Source organism: Trachemys scripta, chromosome 10, assembly GCF_013100865.1.
Source record: "Trachemys scripta elegans isolate TJP31775 chromosome 10, CAS_Tse_1.0, whole genome shotgun sequence".
Lineage (NCBI taxonomy): Eukaryota > Metazoa > Chordata > Testudines > Emydidae > Trachemys > Trachemys scripta.
The window spans coordinates 85,153,570-85,173,670 of NC_048307.1; the positions used below are offsets into that span (position 1 = coordinate 85,153,570).

At 63.7% G+C, this 20,101-nt stretch overlaps 1 protein-coding gene across 1 annotated transcript in view; it reads left to right on the forward strand.

The window, feature by feature from the left end:
• The first annotated feature begins 5,600 nt into the window (after window positions 1-5,600).
• STRC (stereocilin) overlaps window positions 5,601-20,101 on the forward strand; it is a 21,799-nt gene continuing 7,298 nt past the window's right edge. The window contains exons 1-19 of the mRNA XM_034784913.1: window positions 5,601-6,804; window positions 6,903-6,927; window positions 7,849-9,421; window positions 10,909-10,971; window positions 11,218-11,328; window positions 11,517-11,683; window positions 12,115-12,301; window positions 12,785-12,900; window positions 13,156-13,288; window positions 13,882-14,064; window positions 15,484-15,522; window positions 15,873-16,112; window positions 16,162-16,410; window positions 16,514-16,572; window positions 16,680-16,803; window positions 16,973-17,064; window positions 19,283-19,418; window positions 19,501-19,700; window positions 19,782-19,872. Coding sequence (XP_034640804.1) covers window positions 5,844-6,804; window positions 6,903-6,927; window positions 7,849-9,421; window positions 10,909-10,971; window positions 11,218-11,328; window positions 11,517-11,683; window positions 12,115-12,301; window positions 12,785-12,900; window positions 13,156-13,288; window positions 13,882-14,064; window positions 15,484-15,522; window positions 15,873-16,112; window positions 16,162-16,410; window positions 16,514-16,572; window positions 16,680-16,803; window positions 16,973-17,064; window positions 19,283-19,418; window positions 19,501-19,700; window positions 19,782-19,872 — 4,749 coding nt within the window. The 5' untranslated portion in view covers window positions 5,601-5,843. The remainder of the gene's footprint in view (window positions 6,805-6,902; window positions 6,928-7,848; window positions 9,422-10,908; window positions 10,972-11,217; window positions 11,329-11,516; window positions 11,684-12,114; window positions 12,302-12,784; window positions 12,901-13,155; window positions 13,289-13,881; window positions 14,065-15,483; window positions 15,523-15,872; window positions 16,113-16,161; window positions 16,411-16,513; window positions 16,573-16,679; window positions 16,804-16,972; window positions 17,065-19,282; window positions 19,419-19,500; window positions 19,701-19,781; window positions 19,873-20,101) is intronic.

The following is a 20,101-nucleotide window of genomic DNA, read 5'->3' on the forward strand; positions in this document are numbered from 1 at the left end:
GCCGCCCGCGCGAGTTTTAAACCCGCTCTCCCGGGACAGGCCCCGCCCACAGGACTCCCACCCCCGCACGCGGATTGGCCAAAGCCGCAGAAAGCCGCGGGTTGGGGCGGGGCTTGTGCACACGTGGGAATGTCCAGGCACGTGGCCGCGACTGGGCCGGTTCACCGAGGTTGGTGTCAAGCGGAGGGTGAGGCTGAGGCTGCACTGGGTCCGGTCCGGTCCGGGCTTCCCCCTCCCCGCTTCTCTGCAGGCCCCAGGCCCTCCTCCCCCGGCTGCTCCAAACTCCGCTCCCTCCAGCCCGGGAAGGGAGGAGAAGCTGAAAGTGCCTCCTTGTCTGTTCTCCTGGGGGGCCTGGATCTGGCACCTCCCTGGGAGAGGGCCACCTCTGTCTGCCCCAGGGCTGCAGAGCTCCTGGTCAGCAGCGGTTCCTATTCTGTCCCCGCCAGCCCCCCTGAAATGGAGCTGGGAAGGGAGGTGCCCCCAGCAGCTGGGGGAGTGAGGGTTAATGGGCCTTTGGGACAGTGACTTGGGTTCAGAACCTAGCCATGGCTTCCTTTCACTGCTCTCCAAGGGCTGATCAGTGGGGTAGGTGATTGGGACGTCTGGCAAAGAGGAGGGATGGGAGAATCTAGCAGCAAAAGTTTTAATGTCTGTCAATAAATCTCACCCCCTTAGCTGCAATCTGCCTGTGAGACCCACCCTTCCCTATCAGCGACAGTGTAGACAGAGGATTTGCAGCCAGGGTGTGTGCGTAGCACACCCATCAAAGACAATGACAGCACGGCCCCCCTCCCCTGTCACTGCCTCCCTGCTATTTCCCAAAGACTGGCCAATGCTGGGGGCTGCAGAGATGTTCTGAGCCCTCACGGGACACCTCTGTGCCAGGGAGATGCCATTCCTGGTCCCCAGCTGGTGACCCCAGAAGCAGGAGGGGGAGCAGCCATGTAATCCTGCCCCAGCTGTGTGGTAGCTGCCCTGCCTCAGTAATCCCGTGGTGCAGCAAGGTCCGCAGACTAGCGTGATGCTGCCGAAGCACCTGGGTTTCCCTTCTGTAGCTTTTGGCTTTCACTCACTGCTCTTTGTTCTCCGATCCCAGGAGTAAAGAGGGGTCTAGCTGGCTCCTTTTACATCCCCGGTGTAGCTTGTTCTGCTTTCCCAGCTAAGCAGTGTTAGGGCTTGCCTACACACAGGGGCTGCAATTTAAAATTACAGTGATGCAAAAGTTGTGCGTGGACAAGGCCTTAGTCTCCCCTTGTCCTGGCAACCCTGGCCCCTGCCCTCCAGGCCTCCAATCACCTGTGTTGATGTTGCCCTTATCTGGAGTTTCCTTTACTCTGTCTTTTTGTGAGAGATAGGTGATCTCATGCTGTATCCTTGAGTGGGATGGGGGGGAGGGGTGTCTGCTGTTTGTGTGCACAGTTATGGGGAGCAGGGAAACTGAACCAGTGTATCTGTCTGTGGGGTGGGGAGCAGCTGAGGTATTCCTGCCTGCTGCATCCCTGGAGGAGTGGGAGGGAGAAGCCGCCGGGGCTCTCTGCTTGTGACCCTTTGGAGGTTATGGTGAGCGATGGGAGCAGTTTTCATGTTAAGGAACATTTTGCTGCAGGGTTCAGGCTTTGGAGAGTCAGATGCAGAGCTGAAAGGAAAAACCACCGCGTCCTGTGAGCTGGGGAGGGGGGCAGTGAGGAGTCCTGTTGGGGGGCTGCTTGGCAGAGGACCAGCAGGGCAAAGGAGCCAGAACCCCCAAGTTCTGGAGGGGGCCATGCCCTGCTCTCTTGGGTGAGATCAGTCAGTCCAAACTCTCAAGGGGCTGAGTCTCTTAAAGGTGAATGTCAAACACTTCAGGAAAACCAGTCTCCTCATCTGCTCAGAATCCAGTATGTGGGATCTGAGTCCATTTCCTTGGCATGACTGTGACTCGCCTTAACCCTTCAGATTCCACAGACAAGAATCTTTCCAGAGCAGCTTCTGGCTCCCAGCCCCCTAACCCTAGCCATGGGGCCCAGCCCTTCCCTGGGATATTTGTCAAGGTAAGAAATTCCTGCCCCTTGACCTGTTTGCCCATTTGCCATTGCAGAGGGAACTAAATTGTCAGATGAACCTCAGACATGAAATCAAGCAAGCTAATTATGAGCTAGCTATAGGGTTGTCAATTGTCTAATTGCACAAACCCAAACACCCTTGCCCTGCCCCTGCCCCGCCCCTTCCCTGAGGCCACGTCCTCGATCACTCCCTCCCCCTCCCGCTCTCCGCTCCCCTCACTCTGTCACCAGGCTGGGGTAGAGGTTTTATTTACTTCCTTGTTTGTCCAAGCAGCTGTCTTGTCACCTGCCCAGGAGGGAGCTGTGAAGTCCCAAGGCCTGCCCACCGCAGCTGGACCGAAGCTTGGCTCCTGTTTTCTGCCTACCTCTCTTGCTCTGGCTTGGCCTGGAAACAGGTGTTGCCCCATGACCAGTTCCAGGGAGAAGCATCTGGGCGGGGCGGTGCCCCAGCGTGGGCTCTAACCTGCCATGTAGGACACACAGCGCCTGGCAGTGGGCAAGTGAAGACCAGCTGGAATGCAGCACAGCCGGCCTCTGGGCCTGGAGGTGGAGGATCTCTTTGTCCTGCAGACCCCTGCTGTACCCCCGGCTGCTGGCTGGGACCCCCAGTTGTCAGGGTGACTGGGCCTGGCCTGCTGAGAGAAGGCAGGCAGCTGCCCCCATCCCAGGACATTTCACCGTCTCCTCAATTATTCTGCTGGTGAATGGAGCCGAGCAGGCCCGTGCCCCAAGACATCAATAATGGAGCAGGCTGGCCATTGTTCACGGGCAGAGGCGTCCGGGCTGGCGGAGATCAGCCAGGCTGTGCAGGGACAGGCCTCAGGTTACAGGCTCGCGCCAGGGGCTGTCTGAGCAGAGACCAGCAGTGTCCGGTGTGGTGCCCCGATGCTTTGGCAGGACAAGTACATCGATTGTGCACAGCTGCTCCGAGTGCCGAGCCCTGTGAGGGGGCTGAGCTGCCGGTACCAGGGCTGGGGGGCTGGGCTACGGGTACAGGAGGGCCTGGGAGATGGGCTACGGGTACAGAGGTGGGGGAAAGGCTCGGTCTCTATCAGTGGGGGAGGGGAGCAGTCTGTATGGGAGGGTGGGGGGTTGGTCTCTATCAGTGGGGGGAGGGGAGCAGTCCGTATGGGAGGGTGGGGCATGGTCCCTCTCAGTAATGGCAGAGAAATGTCAATGGGGCACGGATCCTGCAGGCTCTTCTTCCTCCAGGGGTCGGGAATTGGCTAATGGGGGTCACAGCCCTTATCCCTATGCTGCTACCCTGGCTAGGGGCCAGGTTAGCTCCTGCTGCTGTCCTGTGGGTAACCCCAGGTGACAGGGGTCAGTGCGTGCTCACCCTTCCCCCTGCTGCCCCAAGGGGCACTTGCATCTCCCTGCCTTAGCCCTGCAGCTTCGGGCTCTGTGCCGGGCTGTCAGATCCCGTCTGGGCACAGAGCCGGAATGGCACTGGCTGTCAGATCCCGTCTGGGCACAGAGCCGGAACGGCACTGGGGTAGTCCGAGAGGGCACTCCAGGAGGCAGATGCACCTTGCTCTCCCCTCCCCCATCACCAGGTAAGGTGCGTCTGCCTCTTGCAATGCGTCGTTGTCCTGATGCATGTTGGCCCTTGGCCTGACTGGACACTCAGCATTAGCTGTTATCATCAATGCTGGCAGTCCTGGGGCACCGAGAGCCAGCAGCCAAGATTGGACCCATGCTACCAGCGGCTGCACGGACCCCGACCGAGATGGGGGGGCCCCCTGGTGCCGGGGGCTGCACAGACCCCGACCGAGATGGGGGGGCCCCCTGATGCCGGGGGCTGCACGGACCCCGACCGAGATAGGGGGGGCCCCCTGATGCCGGGAGGTGCATGGACCCCGACCGAGATGGGGGGGCCCCCTGATGCTGGGGGCTGCACAGATCCCGACCGAGATGGGGGGGGTCCCCTGATGCCGGGAGGTGCACGGACCCCGACCGAGATGGGGGGGCCCCCTGGTGCCGGGGGCTGCACGGACCCCGACCGAGATGGGGGGGCCCCCTGGTGCTGGGGGCTGCATGGACCATGACCATATTGTGGCTCTTCACGTCCATTGATTTCAATAGATCTGAGCCCAAGTGACTTTCCGAAAGCTACAAGGGGAATCTGTGGCAAAGCCAGGAAACAAACACAGATCTCCTGAGTTCCAGCGCAGCCTCGGGCGCCTGCCCCTTGGCCCTCGTGCCCTGGCAGTCTCCGGCGTTCCTCCCCTTCCCTCCCCTCCCTTTGAGTGGAAAGTGTAAGGTGAGCACTGAGCTGGACTCGTCCTTCCTGGGTGTAAGTAATGCTCGGCCGGCGGAAAGAGATCAGGTGAGCTGGGATTCGCCTGCCAGTCCCGCTGACAGCGTCTGGTGTCACGGTACAGGTCCTGTATCCTGGCAGCGAGCTCCCTGCTCCCCAGTCCGGCTGAACACCCCTGTGACCACCAGCTTCCCCAACCTCTGGCTCTGGGGGCTCCTGCCCTGCATGAGAACACCGAGAAATGGCTTTGTCCCGCTGGTGCCTCTGGCTGCTGCTGCTGCAACCTCTGCCCCAGGCGGGTGAGTGTGGGTAGAGGGGATCGGGGGCATCGGCATGTAAAGCGTCTCTTCCTGGGTACCTTCCTGAGAGGCAGCGTCTCAGCTTCACAAGGGAACCAGGGGACAGCAGGGAGCAGAAAGCCAGGCTGCTGGGGTGGCAGGGCCCCACTAGCCTCACATCCCGTCCCTGACTGGGGCCAAGTGCTGGAAAGCCTGTCCCAGGACAGTTCCAAGTCAAAGCCCTCTCAGCCCCCTCGGGCCGAGCTTGGGTGGCTAGCCGGAGCCCCCCCATTCCCCAATGGCCGCATTGCTATTTTTAGCATGCTAGCTCCAGCAGAGGCAGCGTAAGTCTGTCTGCCCAGGCAGACGTGCCCTAGTGTCTCCCAGCAGGATAGCTCCTGATAACAGGAAGATGTTGCTTGCCTGGGCCAATCAGTGATATCCTGTGGCAGTGAGTCCCACAGATGAACTATGTGGCATGAAAAGGTATTTCCTTGGATCAGATATGAACGTGCCACTTGTCGGTGTTGCTGGTGCATTACAAGAGGGCGGCTAGTAACGCGTGGGCAGCTCTCTGGGAGTGGCGTGTGCCTGGCTACAGCAATGACCAGTTTCTAGTGCCACAGGGATGTGAGCGTGCAAAGGTGGGTGCAGAGAGCCCAGGCACTGTCACGGCAGCAGGCCCCAGGCACAGGTGGGCCCAGTGATTCCTGGACAGCCAGGTCTGGAGAGGCGCTGAGCTGGGCACGGGGAGCTGCAGGTGCTCAGCCTGTCTCGGAGAACCGGGAAAGGCGTGAGGCAGGTGTCGCCCATTGGTAGGGCTGGATGAGTGCCAAGTCCTGGCCCTGCACACGCTGGAGAGGGAGGGGAACACCCCTCACTCAGCCAGCTGTTGGGGGAGGTCCTGCCTTTGGAGCCCTGAAGGGCACCGTGCGCTTGGCAGAGAGCGGAGAGATACCGGCCCTGCCCCAGCGAGCTCCCAGGTGCCCAGGCAGGGGGGCCCGAGCCAAGATTGCCGGTGGGCAGCCATGGAGGCCCGTGTGCTGCGCCTGATTGCCTGGGAATTGCTGCTTGTTCACCAGCTGCAGGGTGATGTGGACCCACAGTCACTGGGCAGGGAGATGGGATCCTTGACTGGTTTGGGGTGACCCTTGTTCTCAGTCTGGGGCCCTGCTCCATGCAGTTTCAGCCGACTTGGCTTCCCCTGCAGGAGCAGCCCCGGAAGGGCACAGGGTCCCGGTCCGAGACCTCATCTCCTTTCTGATGTTGGAGGGCGGGCGGCGGTCTGGTGGCTCTGTCTTGTCCAGCTTCCCAGCAGGCCTGAGGCGGCAGGAGGACGTGAAGTCTCTGGTGAGGAGCGTGCTGGTGGGGCTGGAGTCCCTGGGGATCCTGCCTACAGTCGGGAATTCCCCTCTCCGGGCCCTGTGGCAGAGCCGCGGTAGCAGGAGCCAGATTTCTGGCTTTCTGTACAACATCTCCATGCACCTCGAGCAGCAGAAGCTGGAGGAGCTCGGGGGCGCGCCCTGGGGGAGCCTGCTGCAGCACCTCCTCTCTCAGCCCTCCCCGAGCCCTGCTCTGCAGCTGCGGGATGTCCTGATCTCGCTGAGGGGCAGCCGTGACTGGGACATGCTCTTGAGCCTCACCCACAGCCTGGTGAGCCTCTTCCGCAGAGACCAGACCCTGCTCCTCTTCCTGCAGCAGGACTGGGCGCGGCTCAGCAGCCTGGAGGAGGCTATGGCCCAGGTGCTGCTCACTGGGGTGCTGGGCCAGGGCGGCCCTGGCTTGCAGGGCACCGACTGCCCCCTGACAGGCCGTGGGAACTGCAGCTCCAGCACAGACTGGATGTCGCAGCTCCTCAAGCTCTTTTCAGGCACCAGCTGGAAGCCAAGGGTCCGTCTGCAGCCTGCAGGCCCCGTCCTGGCTCCTGAACACTTGAAACCCTTCCACGTGCTGCCCGGGGCCATCCGAGAGCTGGACCCCAATGCCGGCAGCCTCCTGCAGATCTCCCGGCCCAGGCAGCCAGGGCTGGACTTTGAGGGGGGCTCTGCAGACACACTCTGGGGGGCCCTGGAGGAGGCCAAGCAGCGTCTCCTTCGGAGGATGGGCCGATCGCTCTACACCAGCTTCCGGAGGAAGGTCTCGCGTGTGACGGGTCTGCTGGTGGACGAGGTCTCGGTGGCCCTTGGCGTCCCTCAGTGGGATCGAGAGGGGAAGTGCACTGTAGGTGAGTCGTTCCTTCCCAGGACTCGTGGGGCACTGAGGGCCCGGGCTGCACAGCCTGACTCCAGACGCTCACTCACTCCTTCCCTTCTCCTTTTTCAGGGACCCTGCAGCAGCTCCTGCTGTGGTGAGTCATGGGCGCGGGCCGGCGCGTGGCCAGCAGTCAGACCCATGGGCTCCCAGAACTTCTAGATGGAAAGCCCCTGCTCATGCTGGGCTCCACACAGGGTCACCCCAGTCCTGGGCTCAGGGACTCCCGGGATTTCAGCAAAGACGCCTCGGCCGTAACCTTCCCCTGGCCCTGCCCTAGCTCCAGAGCCGACTGCTCGTCGGCCCGGGGAGAGTTGCTGGAGGAGCTCTCGGAGGGGGGCTTGGCTGGGCCGGGGCAGAGGAGTGCTAGCTGCTGGGTCCACTTTGGGCCCATGAGCTCTGTGGCTGCGTCCCTGGCCTCTTCGGGGGAGGACAGGAAGAGACATCCCTTTCCTTCCCTGTGGACGGGGGCTGCAAAGGCAAGAGGGAGCTGTGCTGGTTGCAGGGCTGGGATATCGCAGGGCACATGGCTGCCGTGGCTGTGACACCCCCTAACAATCCGGCTGTGTATGGAGCTGGTTCCCCCACAGGTGCTGACACCCCCCCCATGGCCTTGCCTTGGGACAGGCTGCGTTGCCTGGGAGAGGAGGGGGCTCTCCTGGCCCGGAGGGACTGGGGTCAGGTGAGGAAGTTGTGGGACTCCATGTGAGAGGGGCCAGGCGAACACTGAGTGCAGCACAGAGGAGGAGGATACCCCGCTGGGGGTGGGGGCAGTTTATGCCGTGGGCAAGGAGGTGCGTGGCTAGGGGGTGGCTGAGGGGTATGCGGTGAGGCAGGGCCTGAGTGTGGGGGACGTGGTGGGAGGACTGAGACGGGAGAGTGTGTCCCTGGCCTGTGGAGTGTGGATTGCAAGGCCAGAGGATTTGGGGCAAGGGCGAGCATGCGGGATTTCCCCAGCCCATGCAGATGGGCTCCAGGGAGAGGGTGATGGACCAGCTCCTCTGTCTGCTGCTAACAGGGGCATCAGGCACAACATCAGCTGGAATGCCCGGACGCTGGGGTTCAGGTCTAGGACCTTCCCATCTCCTCCGCCAATCCTGAGCTGCATGCAGCCTGCCCGCAAGCCCCCCCAAGCCACAAAGAGGGCATCTGGAGACGCCTGGGGTGCGCCCTGGCCCTCAGCCGAGGTTCTGGAGTCTGCCTGCAATGACACTATCCCAGGCCTGCCCAGCATCTCCAACTTCACTGTGTATCTTTACTGCAGCCTATTCAATGGCTCAGACAGCTCCAGCCAGCCTCCTTCAGACCTGGGGGCCGCATGCTCCAGCTCCGCCTGGTATTTCTCCTCCGCCAGCGGGGACTCCGTGTGGGTGAGGACATGCAGGGAGTACTTCCCTGGCCAGTTCAACACCACGGTCTGCAGCAATGCCTCCCTGCTGCAGCTGCCCAGTCCCAACCAGCCTCTGATGGAGCAGTTGTGTGCCAACCTCTCCCTGCCCCCCAAAGGTGCCAGCTGTCCGGAGGGGCTGCCCGGGGCCCTCTGGACCCAGGAGGATTTCTGGAGCTGCTTTCTGGAAAACCAGACTCTCTGGACTCAGTGGCTGTGCACCAATGAGAGCCTGCAGGCGGTGCCCGCGGATAGCAGCGCCTGGATCTCCAGACTCTGCCACGGCCGCCAGCTCCAGACAAAGACACTGAACTCCTCGCTGCTCGGGAACTCTGATCCCTGCAATTTCCATGCCTGGAGCCTCCAGGCGCTCAGGAACGCTAGCCTGATGGAGCAGTGCCGGGGGGTGAACCCTGCTAGCTTCCAGGAGCTGGTGTGTGAGAATTCCTCCCTCCTCCAGTCTTTGGTGTCTTCCCACCCCTGGCTCATGGATCACTGCCTGGACTCCCTGCAGAATGGGCAGTGCTTCCTGCAGCGCCTCCTGGACATCCTGCCTATTTCCTCTCACGGGGACGCCTCTCGGCTCTGCCGGGACCCTGCGTCCTACCTGCTGGGGCTGGTGTCCCAGCTCACGCCCTGCGAGGAGGAGACGTCCCGCTGGATCTTCAGCATGAACTATCTCCTGCGGCTGCTGGACTTCACCCTGCCCTCCTCCGAGCTGGACGAGGTGGGGCAGGCAGCCAGGGACCAGCTGAGTGAGGCCATCCTGCTCTCCAGCCTCCTGGACAACGGCTCCTTCTGGGCCTCGCTGACGGGGAACTCCTCGTGGAGCATCCTGCAGGCCGTGCGCCAGTACCTGAGGCAGGAGCATGATGCCTCCGTCAAGAAAGAGCTGCTGAGCTGCTTCAGTGTGAGTGGTGCCGTCCTGGCCTCTGTGCGAGTGAACAGGCTCCTGCCCCTGCTCCCCGCCTGTCTCAGCTGCACGAGCCATGCTGGGGCTAAGCTCCAACCCTGTGTGCACCCCCGAGGTGTGGGATCGCTCATGGCTGCAAACCCTGACACAGCCACTTGTGTGCGCATGTGCCATGGGGCCAGCGCGCCGTGCCAGACAGATCCCAAACTGCCCTTGTCATCAGCTCTGTATGACGACCACAACCCCCCAGGGGAGAGCAGGCCCCCCAGCACGGGATGCTGCACAGACACCGTGTCATCAGCCCTGGGAGGCCGGAAACCCTGAGTCAGGCCCTAAACTTCACGAGATTTGACAAGAGAATGAATTTTGTCTGCTGCTCGGCCGCCGGCTATTCTGGGGCTTGTTTTCAAGGCTCGCTCTGCAGCCACGTGCTTGGTTCACAATGAAAGCTGAGCTTCTCATGGGGCCCGACACCAGGCGCACGAGGGCTTGCAGCCCAGCAGTGGCGGCAACAAACCTGCGGTCTCCGGAGTCGTAGCCCACTGCCCCCTCCCTAGCCCATACTCCCCTCCAGTACAAATCCTAGACCCACAGGGACCAGCAGCCCATCTAGTCTAACCCCTGCCAAAGTGCAGGAGTTGTGGCAGAACCACCCAAGGCAGATGCCATGTGCAGGGCAGGTGTGTGTCCTCGGGCATGCCGAGGGCAGAGGTGTCTGGCATGGAAGGCAGACCTGCCGGGAGAGCAGGAGACCAAGCGCTTTGAGCAGCTGCAAACCGAGGTCTCTGTGAATCGCTGCTGAGTCCAGAACCCGCTTGAAGCCCCAGGAGAACGGCTGGCCACTCGGCTAGCACAGTGCACCGTCCAGCACCGGAGCCAGCAGGGCCAGTGCGCTGCAGCGACAAGCGCTCCTTCCTAGGGGTCGTTCCTGGGAGCCCGGGGACTAGGTTTAGGGTGACCCGCTGTCCTGATTTGAGAGGGACAGTTCCGATTTTTGGGAGTTTTTCTTATATAGGCTCCTATTACCCCCACCCCCGTCCCGATTTTTCACACTTGCTGTCTGGTCACCCTAACTCGGTTCCATGCCCTGTGGGGAGGGAGTGGCCCGTCTGCCTAGAGCCACTTGGGGAGCTCTGTGGCTCCACAGACCCCCTGAGAGAGCTGACCTAGTCGTGCCCAGGTCTTGCAGGCACAGACAACAGGACCCCCCTCAGTTAGGTCCATCTTGGGGTCCCAGGGCATCCCAGCCCCCCTTGGGAGGTCAGAGCCATCTCTGCCTCCCAGCCATCTCACCAGCCAGCTTCCAACCCTCTCCCTTCAGCGACCCCTCCCACAGCCTTTGTTCAGTTTCCCGGGCCAAGGTGTCACCTGGCCTCCAACCCCTTCCTGGGTTCTCATGTTACACGCTCAGGTATTCTCCTTCGGGCAGTCTCCCATCACCCAATGCAGACTATCCCAGCCACACTCCCCTGTCAGCATTCACAGACCACAGTAAGAACAGTCCCAGTTTGTCACACCCATCTCTGGAATAAGAGTTCCTGTTGGTCTGCTGGAATCCAGGACTGTCCTGGGGCCAGGAGAGTGACAGAGGGAAAGAGCCCAGACCTCTGGAGAAGTCCCGCCTCTGGCCCTGGCAACAGCATCCCAGTGGCAAACGCAGCTTATTCCCCTTCCCGGGGAATCGGAGGGTAGCCAAAGGTGTGCTGGGGATCCAGGGGTGCGGGGGGATGGGCCAGCGGAGGGTCCCTTGCTGAGAGCTCTCCTGCTCTCTCTGGCAGCCTGTGCTCTGGGATCTGATCCAAAGAGAAGAGGGTGCCCCGGCGCTGGAAGTCCTTGTGCAGGTACTGACCCCGCTCAGCAGGGCCTGGGGGCTGTTCCCACTCCCTCCCTGCACCCCCAGATTCCATAGGTGCCCCCCCGGGGGGGGGGTGCCCCGTACTCCAGTAAGACACTTCCACCTTCCCGCAGCCCATGCACCCTGCCCTGGCACCCGCTCTTGTGTTTGATGGAGACTCCAGCCTAGCTGGGCCCTGCCCTGGCCGCGCAGCTCCGTGGGCCCCGCCGTGACACGCTGTCCTTCCCCACAGGAATACCTGCAGATGCCGCAGGACAATTTCCAGCAGCTGCTGCTGTCGGCGGAGAGCGAGGCAGTGCAGCGCTTCCTGTCCCTGCTGCACCGCTCCTGGCCCCGGCTGCAGGTGGGCAGCATGCACCAGCGGGAGGGGGTAGGTCGCTGGCAGGGGGTCGCTGGTGCCTTAGCGATGAGGGTGCATTGTGGCCACTGGCCCGCATTAGGGGGTCTCCTCGCATGGGCATGGGGGCAGCTGGCCCCTAAGGGCTGGGGTCCTGCCACCGTGCGGGGAGCCCTAACCCGCTGCTCCCACAGGTTCCCATGTCGGATGGGCAAGCGCTGCAGTCTCTTGCCTCGCGGCTGATGGGCCGGTTCCCTCAGCTGACTCCGCAGCTCTTTGTTGACCTGTCGCAGTTCATGCCATTCATGGCCGTGTCCGACATCATGAGAGTCCCGCCTGCCCTGCTGGCCAATGAGAGCGTGTGAGTGAGGCCCTGGAACGTGCCCCCGTAACACCCCCTGCCTCAGCCCTGGCCCTGCCTCACCTCAAACTGCCCCCCCACACTGAGCCCCTTACACCTGGTAATGCCACTCCCACGCTGAGCCCCGCGTGCCCCATAACCGGCTCCCCAGTGCCCCGCATGGCCTGTAGTGTGCCCCGGTCCCCTCACACAGCCACCAGATCAACCCCCAGCTCTGAGCCCCCTGCACCTGGTCTCTCAGCCACTGCTCTGACCCCCAGCTCTCCCAGGGCCTGCCTTGCAGAGGCCGTGCTGTCCAGTCCAGCGTGGGGGTGCCCCAGGGCTGAGGAGCGGGTACTGGGGGAGGAGAGCCGAGCCAGCTTGGTGCCAGGCAGGCGGAGCTCAGTGGGGCTCTCTAGGCCATGCCAGCTCTAACGTGCCGCCCCCTCCAGCTTAGCTGCTCTGCAGCGTCACAGCGCCCACATGAAGCTGGTGCAGAAAAGCGCCTTTGCCAAGCTGCTGCTGCAAGCTCAGCTCCTCGGGGACGTGCCCACGTGGCGCCCAGGCTTCCTCCGCACCATCCAGCCGCTGCTGCCTCACCTACCGCTTCGCCGCTTTGTGCAGCTCACGCCTCAGCAGGTGGGAAGGCAGCGCCAGCCAGCCAGAGGGCCCAGCGCTGTCAGGGCTACGGCCCCATGGCAGTCACCGCTCGTGGGGGGCTGATCCCATGTCCGTTCTGTCCTGGGGCCGGTGGCTCTGTCGCACGGGGCCATCTCTGCGTCATTCCCTAGCTCCCAAGCTCAGTCCCAGTGTTCCCTCATCCCCAGGCCTCAGGGGCCTCCCCTCCAGGCCCTGCCCCCCTTGGGCTGGGACCCCCCCCACTTCCTAGGAGCCTCCCCTCCAGGTCCTGCACCCCTAAGGGCTGGGACCCCCCACTTCCCAGGAGCTTGCCCTCCAGGCCCTGCACCCCCAAGGGCTGGGACCCCCCACTTCCCAGGAGCCTGCCCTCCAGGCCCTGCACCCCCAAGGGCTGGGATCCCCCCACACCCCTGGAAGCTGAGTGTTGCAGAGGATTTGCTGGTGTTGCCCCTCGAGTGCACTAGACCTGTCTCTGCGGCACAGATCCAGGGGCTGGCAGACGGTTGGCAGGAGGTCCGGCTGGGGCAGGCCCAGGGGCGCCATGTGGCACACAGCTTGATAAATGTGAGCCGTGGGGCTCGTGAGGAGCAGGTGCACAGGTGAGAGGAGCCCGCGGAGGGTTTGGGGGGTTGTCTTAGCTGCAGGGCCCGTGGGGGAGGGGGTGTGTGTGTCGTGGCTGCAGGGCCCGTGGGAGCGGGGGTTTGTGTCGTGGCTGCAGGGCCCGTGGGGCGGGGGGGTTGTGTCGTTGCTGCAGGGCCTGTGGGGGGTCAGGGTGGTGCCATTCCTTGGGGCAGGCTAACTCTGTGGGGCCCAGGCTCCTGCCCCCCATTAAGGGACTTTTCTTCTCTCTCCAGGCTGGGGGCCCTTGCTTGCTATCTGAGCCCTGAAGAGCTGCAGGTCCTGGCCCCGCTGCGTGACCCCTTGGGGCCGGTGGAGCAGAGCTTGCTGGCGTGTGCTGCCAACGGAGTGCTGAGCCAGCACGGACGGGTGAGCCGAGCCGCTGCGGGGGCTCCTGTGTGCGCGCCAGCAACACGGCTGTCCTGCCCTGAGCTGGGGGGCCAGTGGGACATAGGCCCAGGCCTGGCCTCCCTCCGGGAGGGAACAAAAGCCCCTTGGAAGCCAGCCTCAGGGCAGAGCCAGTGCTGAGTGGCGAGGCAGAGAAGTCCTCAGGGCCAGGGCCGGGCTCTGCATACCGTCCTGCCGGGGGGCTGTAGAGTGCAGGGCTTGGCTCGGGGGGCTGCTGGGGTGACGGGAGAGGGCCAGGGCCCGTGTTGGTTGGCTCTTGCTCCGAGCTGCAGGGGAACGTGGCTGACAGGTGAGCCACTGGCCGAGCTGGCTCTGCTTGCAGGGGGCGTCTGGCCCATCACAGCGCTGGGTGCCAGGTGCAGCTGTGTGGGGAGTGGGTGCAGCAGCTCCTGGGTAGACGCAGCCTGTGGGAATGCAGGGCCAAGGCCGTCTTGGGAATATTCCCCGCCCCCCTTCCTCCAGCTGATCCCATGGCTCCAGCCCCTGCCCAGCGGGAACCTCCCTTCTGCCTGGGGAAAGCCCAGCCTGGCCCTGCTCTCCCCTCCTGCTTGCAGGTCGCCTATGCGCTGGCGGATTTGTTGCGCTCTGCTGGCCTGGCTGCTGTCGGGCCGCAGGAGCTGCGTGCCTGGCGAGGCATCGTTCCGGAGCTGGGGGTGAGGTTCCTGCAGCGCCTGTCAGCCACGCAGGTCAGGGCTCTCCTTCCAGAGCTGCAGGCTGCACACCTGACACCTGCCCAGGTGAGTACCCAGCCTGCTCGCCCTCCCTGAGCCCTAGCGCCCCCTGCAGTCTGTCATACCTGGAGCCGCACTTGGGCAGCAGGCCACACCATGTGGCAGGGACTTGGTGAGGCAGGCATGTCTGGGACACACTGCTGGGTGCTGGAGGCCCTGGGTGGGGAAGGAGGGTGACCAGACCAGCCCAGCCACCTGGAGCCTTCGTGGACTTGCCAAGGTGCTCCATGTGCCAGGGCATCCCGGGAGCTCACTGTGTGCAGGGCACACACTGCCTTGTACAGGCCACTCTGCCCACGGGCAGCTGGACGTCAACCCCCACCCTGGCAAAGATCAGGGAGCTGCATGCTCGGGCAGAGCCACAGGATCGGTGCTACACCCCAAAGGGGCACACTCGTCCTTCAGGGTCGGCCGTGCAGACTCCCTACCTCCAGAGGCTGAACCTCTGGGGCTCCAGCCCTCCTGCTTCACAGCGGGAGCTCTGCCCAGTGAGTCCAACTGTGACAGCCTGGCAGAGACTCACCCACTCTGCAGGGACTAAGCACCTCGCCCAGCGGCTGCAGGGACACACGCTGTGAAAACAGGCGGGTTTATAGTCACCTGGACACGCCTAGGGAGGCCTTCGGGCAGCAGAGAAATGGAGGTCCATGCTGGTCAGCCCAGAGCACTTCACCAGCCCCACTGCCGTGAAGCCCAGTTCAGGCTTGGTCTGTCTCTCTCAGGCCTGGCCTGTGCTAGAAAATCAGGTTGGTTTAACTGCATCAGTCAAGGGTGTGAAAAGTCGAGCTGACCTGGGTCCCAGTGTAGACAGTGCCTCTGGGGAGGTGGATTCCTAGCCGAGGGAGAACCCCCCCCCCCCGCCCCCGCCTCCCCATCGGCTCAGCAGTGTCTGCACCGAAGCGCTGCAGGGGCACAGCTGGACGACTGGAGTGTTGGAAGCAGAGACAAGCGCTCGGTCTGAGTTCCTTCGTCAGGTCCCCAGTGAGAGCCCCGACTCCCTCCAGCAGCCAGCTCCTGTCCTCACGCCTTCCCCGGCCTTCGGGCCTGAGCAGGCGCTTTGCGGAGAACTCCAGCTGCCTTGGGGTCCATGCCAGTGACCTGGCGATTGGGTTTCCTTGGAGACGAGGTGGGGTTCAGCCAGCGAGGTGACATTCATACCCTGTCTCCCAGCCTGCCCTGAGAGCAGACAGCCCCCCGGCCCCCCGTAGCCATGTAAAATACAGGGGAAACTGAGGCACATATCGGATTCAAGACAGTATTACAGAAAATTCCCACGTGCCAGTGGCCCTGCCAAGCCACCCAATGATGCAGCCTGGGCAGCCACATACAGACCCTGATGCCCCTGCAAGCTGCCCCTGGCCTGGCCCACAGCCCCAAGCTAGGGTGCCGGCTCCCAGCTCTTCACAGTGTCATCTTCTCTTCCAGGCGTCTGTGCTGCTCACGCAGGCTGTCCGGACCGAGAATGTGAGTGTGGGCTCTTCCCAGACCAGCCACCCCGACTCCCCTGCAGTGCTCTGCAGGGTGGGAGCAGGCCCAGTGTCCGTAGCCCGAGATGTGGTGCTCCTCTCTCTCATGCCCTGTTAAAATTTCCCTCTGCTTTGGTAGTGGCCTTCCACCCCTAGGCCCCCCCACACTGCCCCTCTCAGGCCCCCAGCCCTCCCTGCTCTGGGCACAGCCCCCTATGCCCCCCCAGCCCTCCCTACTGTGGGCACAACCCCCTTGCCCCCTGGGCCCACCCTCTCCTGGCTCTGGGATGGGCCCCCCCCAGCCTCGCCCCTCCCCGCTCCGAATCTCCTCCTCTGTTTGCCTGGCAGGTGACGGAGGGTGTGGCGAGCAGCCTGTGCCCCCTGCTGCCAGGCCTTGGGCCCGAGTCCCTCCAGGCCATTCCCACTCCCACCCTGGTCCAGGCCTGCGAATGCCTGGCCACCGCTCTGCCTCTGCTCTCGGCCCCGCAGAAGGCAGCCCTGCTGCAGGTACCGGGCGGGCTGGGGGCTGGAGTGGACGCTGAGGGTCTGGGGACGTTGGGCTGGGGGGCAGAGGTCGAGGCACTGGAGGTGCAGAGTGGGCAGGACTTGGCGGGTATCGAGGGGGTTGCACGGACAGCAGTGCCGAGCCCAGCTCCCTATGCTGCAGGACCTGGCTCTCGCTCTGCCCGCCAGGCCCATGGGGCCGTGTTCTCCTGTGTCACAGGCTCTGTCTCCCTCGCAGCGGCTCAGCCGTGAGCAGCAGGCCCGGAGCATCTGGCCAGACTGCCTCTTGCCCTTTGTGCCCCTCAAACTCCTGCACCTGGACGCAGCGACTCTGCTGGGGCAGAGCGGCCGGTTCTGGGAGTTACCCTGGTCCCAGCAGCAGGTAACACGCTGTCGCCAGGTTGGGAGGGAGAAACCGAGCTCCCGGGCGGAGGGCTCTGGGCTGCTGTGCCTGGCTGACTCCTCCCCTCCCTGCTTCTCCACAGGCCCAGTTCCTGTGGAGGAAGGTTGAAGCGGGCACCAACGTGAGCCAGGAAACGATTCGGTGAGGCACCGTGGCAGGGCCTAGCCCAAGCGTCTGGCCCCGCTGGGGCTGGCTCTGCTCGAGTGGGGTGGAGGACGTGGTGCTGTCTAACGCTGTCCCCTTGGCAGGGCACTGGGGACTCTGGCGGCTGGCATGGGCTGTGCCAGCCTGCAGCAGTTCAGTCGGAGGGCGGATTTCCTGGGGGTTCTCCGGGTTCTCTATGCGTGTCCCAGCAGCCTGCCTGGGAGTCTGGTAAGGAACGAGTCGCTCGCTGTGACTCTGGCCTGGACGTCTGGGTGCCCCCCTGCACTGTCCTGGCATCCCCAGCCCCGCTCTGAGCCATGCGTGGTGGACCCCTGCCCTGGCCGGGTCCAGGCGAGGCTGTGTCTCCCCTTTGCCTGGCCTCACTTTGTGTCCTCAGAGGCGGTGTGTCTGGGAGGAAATCCGCAGCCGGCCGGGACTCTCCAGGGAGGAGCTGGTGTGGCTGGGACCAAAGTTCCTCATGGATTTACCGTAGGTTGTCCTGCCAACGCACCTGTCTGCTGCCGTGGGGCAGGGAGAGCGGGCTGTGTCACTCCAGCGCTGAGCCGGTCGTGGGTCCCCTTCCCCTCCCACCTGGGTACCTCCCCACACACCTGACCTGGATACCCCCCCTGCTCTCACCAGTACCCCCGTCAGCCATGCATGGATACCCCCTGCACTGGGACCTCTGCTTGGTGTCACAGAGCTGATTGGCTACCACCACACTGCTGTGAGCTGGGGAGTCCGAACCTGCAGGGTCCACCACTGCCCCAATCTTGGAGTCCCCAGGCAGACTCTGGGGTGCAGACCAGCGGTCTGGCCAGGTGCCTGCTCCCACGGGTGCAGCGCTGGCTGCAGACCCCTGCCTGAGGTTGCCCCAGAGGGTGGCCTGGTGAGGACTGGGGAGCTCCCGGCAGTCTGAGCACAGACACACACGGACATAGAGTCCAACACATCTCTGCTCTTGGTGCTCGGTTCCCAGGGGTGAGCTCGTCCCTAGGGCCACTGAGTCTGAGCCATCAGAGTAGGGCAGTGGGTCTCAAACTTTTGTACTGGCGACCCCTTTCACATCGCAAGCCTTTGAGTGCGACCCCCCCAATAAATTAAACACACTGTTTAATATATTTAACTCCATTATAAATGCTGGAGGCAAGTGGGGTTTGGGGTGGAGGTTGACAGCTCGCAACCCCCCATGTAATGACCTTGGAGGTCCTGACCCCCGGTTTGAGAACCCCTGGAGTAGGGTGACCAGATGTCCTGTTTTTAAAGGGACAGTCCTGTTTTCTGGCGCCTATTACCCCCCACCCCCGTCCCATTTTTTCAGTTTGTCACGGAGTGGGGGAAAGTCAGGGCCCTGCACCCCCCTTCCTGCGATTAACCGGGACTCTCAGCCAGCCAGTGACACAGAAGGTTTATTAGACAACAGGAACACAGTCCCAAGTAGAGCATGTAGGTACAACCAGGACCCCTCAATCAAGTCCTTCTGCGGGGGTTAGGGAGCTTAGACCCCAGCTTGGGGTTCCCTGCGTTGCACCATCCAGCCCAAAACTGAAACCAAAACCTCCTCCAGGAGCTCTCTCCCCCGTCCCCCCTGCTCCTCCTCTCCTTTGTCCAGAAGGTGTCACTTCTCCCACCCCCCTCCTGGCTCAGGTTACAGCTCAGGTACCTTCCTTCAAGGGAAGTCCCCATCCCCAGTGTAACCCCCCTGCAACATTCCCAGGTCAAATCCGCCTGCTCCCTGCTCCGTCACACAGCTGCCATCTGGTAACCCGACATCAGAGCCAAGAATGCGAGTCCCAGCGCTCAGAAGAGCTTGACAGTGGCTCTGCCTGGGCACCCCAGACCCTGGGGGCTGGACTCTGGTTAGGTCCGGGAGGCCAGGTCCCTTCGCAGCAGCCTGGTGGGGGTCGAGAAGGGGAATGTGACAGACCCCACTGAGGGGCGGGGCCCGGAGGCTCTGTGCTAAGGTAGCCCCACCCTTGGCCCTGCTAGTCGGGCATGGCAGGGCAGAGGACTTTAAAAGGGGGAGGCTAGAGTCAGCAAGGGGGACGCCCTGAGATGGGAAGGGCTGGAATGGCTCCTGAAGCAGCAGGAGGAGCCCCCACACCAGAGACACGTCTCCCCCCCCCCCACCCATCCCTGTGAGAAGTCCAGCGAACCCAGGGGGCAAACCTGGGAGGGCATGACTGGCAGTGACCTGGCCAGAAGGACTTCAGGAAAGCTGCCCCCCAGGTACCCCTGAGGTTAGACGGCACCATGCTGGCGGCTCCTGTCTCCAGAGGGAGGAGACAGCTCACTGGCCCTGGGCGCCATACCCCTCGCCTTCCTGGTGCTGAGGGCCCGAGGGCAAAGGCCAGGCACAGCCAGGAGCCGGCTTCCCCCAGCCGCCGGCTCAGCCAGTGCAGCCCCAGAGCCCATAGGACTCTTGCCCCAGACCTGTGCGTGCATTTCCTGGGTGCTGCTGGGCCCTGCCCCCCCCCCCCCCGGGCCCTGCCCTTCTGTGTCCCGGCCCCTACCCTCCACCCCTTGCCTGGCTCTGCCCCACTCTATCCTAGGTCCCACCCTATCCCAACCTGAGTCCTGCCCTGCCCTGCTGTATCCTTGGCCCTTTCCCTCGCCCGGCTCTGCCCTGGTGTGTCATGGGTCCTGCCCCCCCGCTCCTGCCCCCTCCAGGCCCTGCCAGCCACGCTGAGGCGTCTGACTCTTTCAGGGCGAAGCTTGTGGACAAACTGCCCAACGACTCGGTCAGGCTGATTCTGGACTATGTGAGCAGCCACCCCCAGAGCCTGCTGATGCTGCCGCCCCACCGCCGGGCTGCCCTGGCCCACAGGGCCCTGCGCCTCCTGGTAAGGAGGGGAGGGGTTCGTGGCGGGCAGCTGCAGGGAGGGCAGGGCTGGGCCTCACCCACTCCGCTCCCTCTCCTGCCAGCGAGCGCCGGCCGAGACCGAGATCCCAGGCGAGGTGCTGGACCTTCTGGGCCCGCTGCTGGGGTTCCTGGGCCAGGAGGCTGCTGCCCACGTCCAGCCCGAGAGCCTGCTGCTGCGCCTGGAGGAGCTGCAAGGGGCCTGCCTGGCGGAGGGGTTTGCTGAGGAGCTGGGGAGGTTGCTGCTGACGGAGCGGGTGCTAGGGTAAGGCGGGCCCCAGCCCTGCGCAGCCGGCTTCGGCGCCACTCGCTGCCTCTTCCTGCCTCACCTGCTTCTCCCTCGCAGCCCGCCGCAGTGCTGGAGCCTCCTGGACGTGCAGCAGCTGGGACGCCTGGTCTTCCTGCTACCGGTGGAGAGCATCCGGCTCATCCCGAGGGTGAGACCAGGGTCCCCACGCCGGCCGCGTCCCGGCCCTCTGCCTCGTCGCCCTATCCACCCATCCCTCCATTCCTCCCACCCCTTGTCCCTCTGCGTGTCCCTCCGTTCCTCCAGCATCCCTCCACCCATCGCCTCGCCTTGCCCCATCCCTCCGCTCCGTCGCCCTGTCCACCCGTCCCTCCGCTCCGTCGCCCTGTCCACCCATCCCTCCATTCCTCCCACCCCTT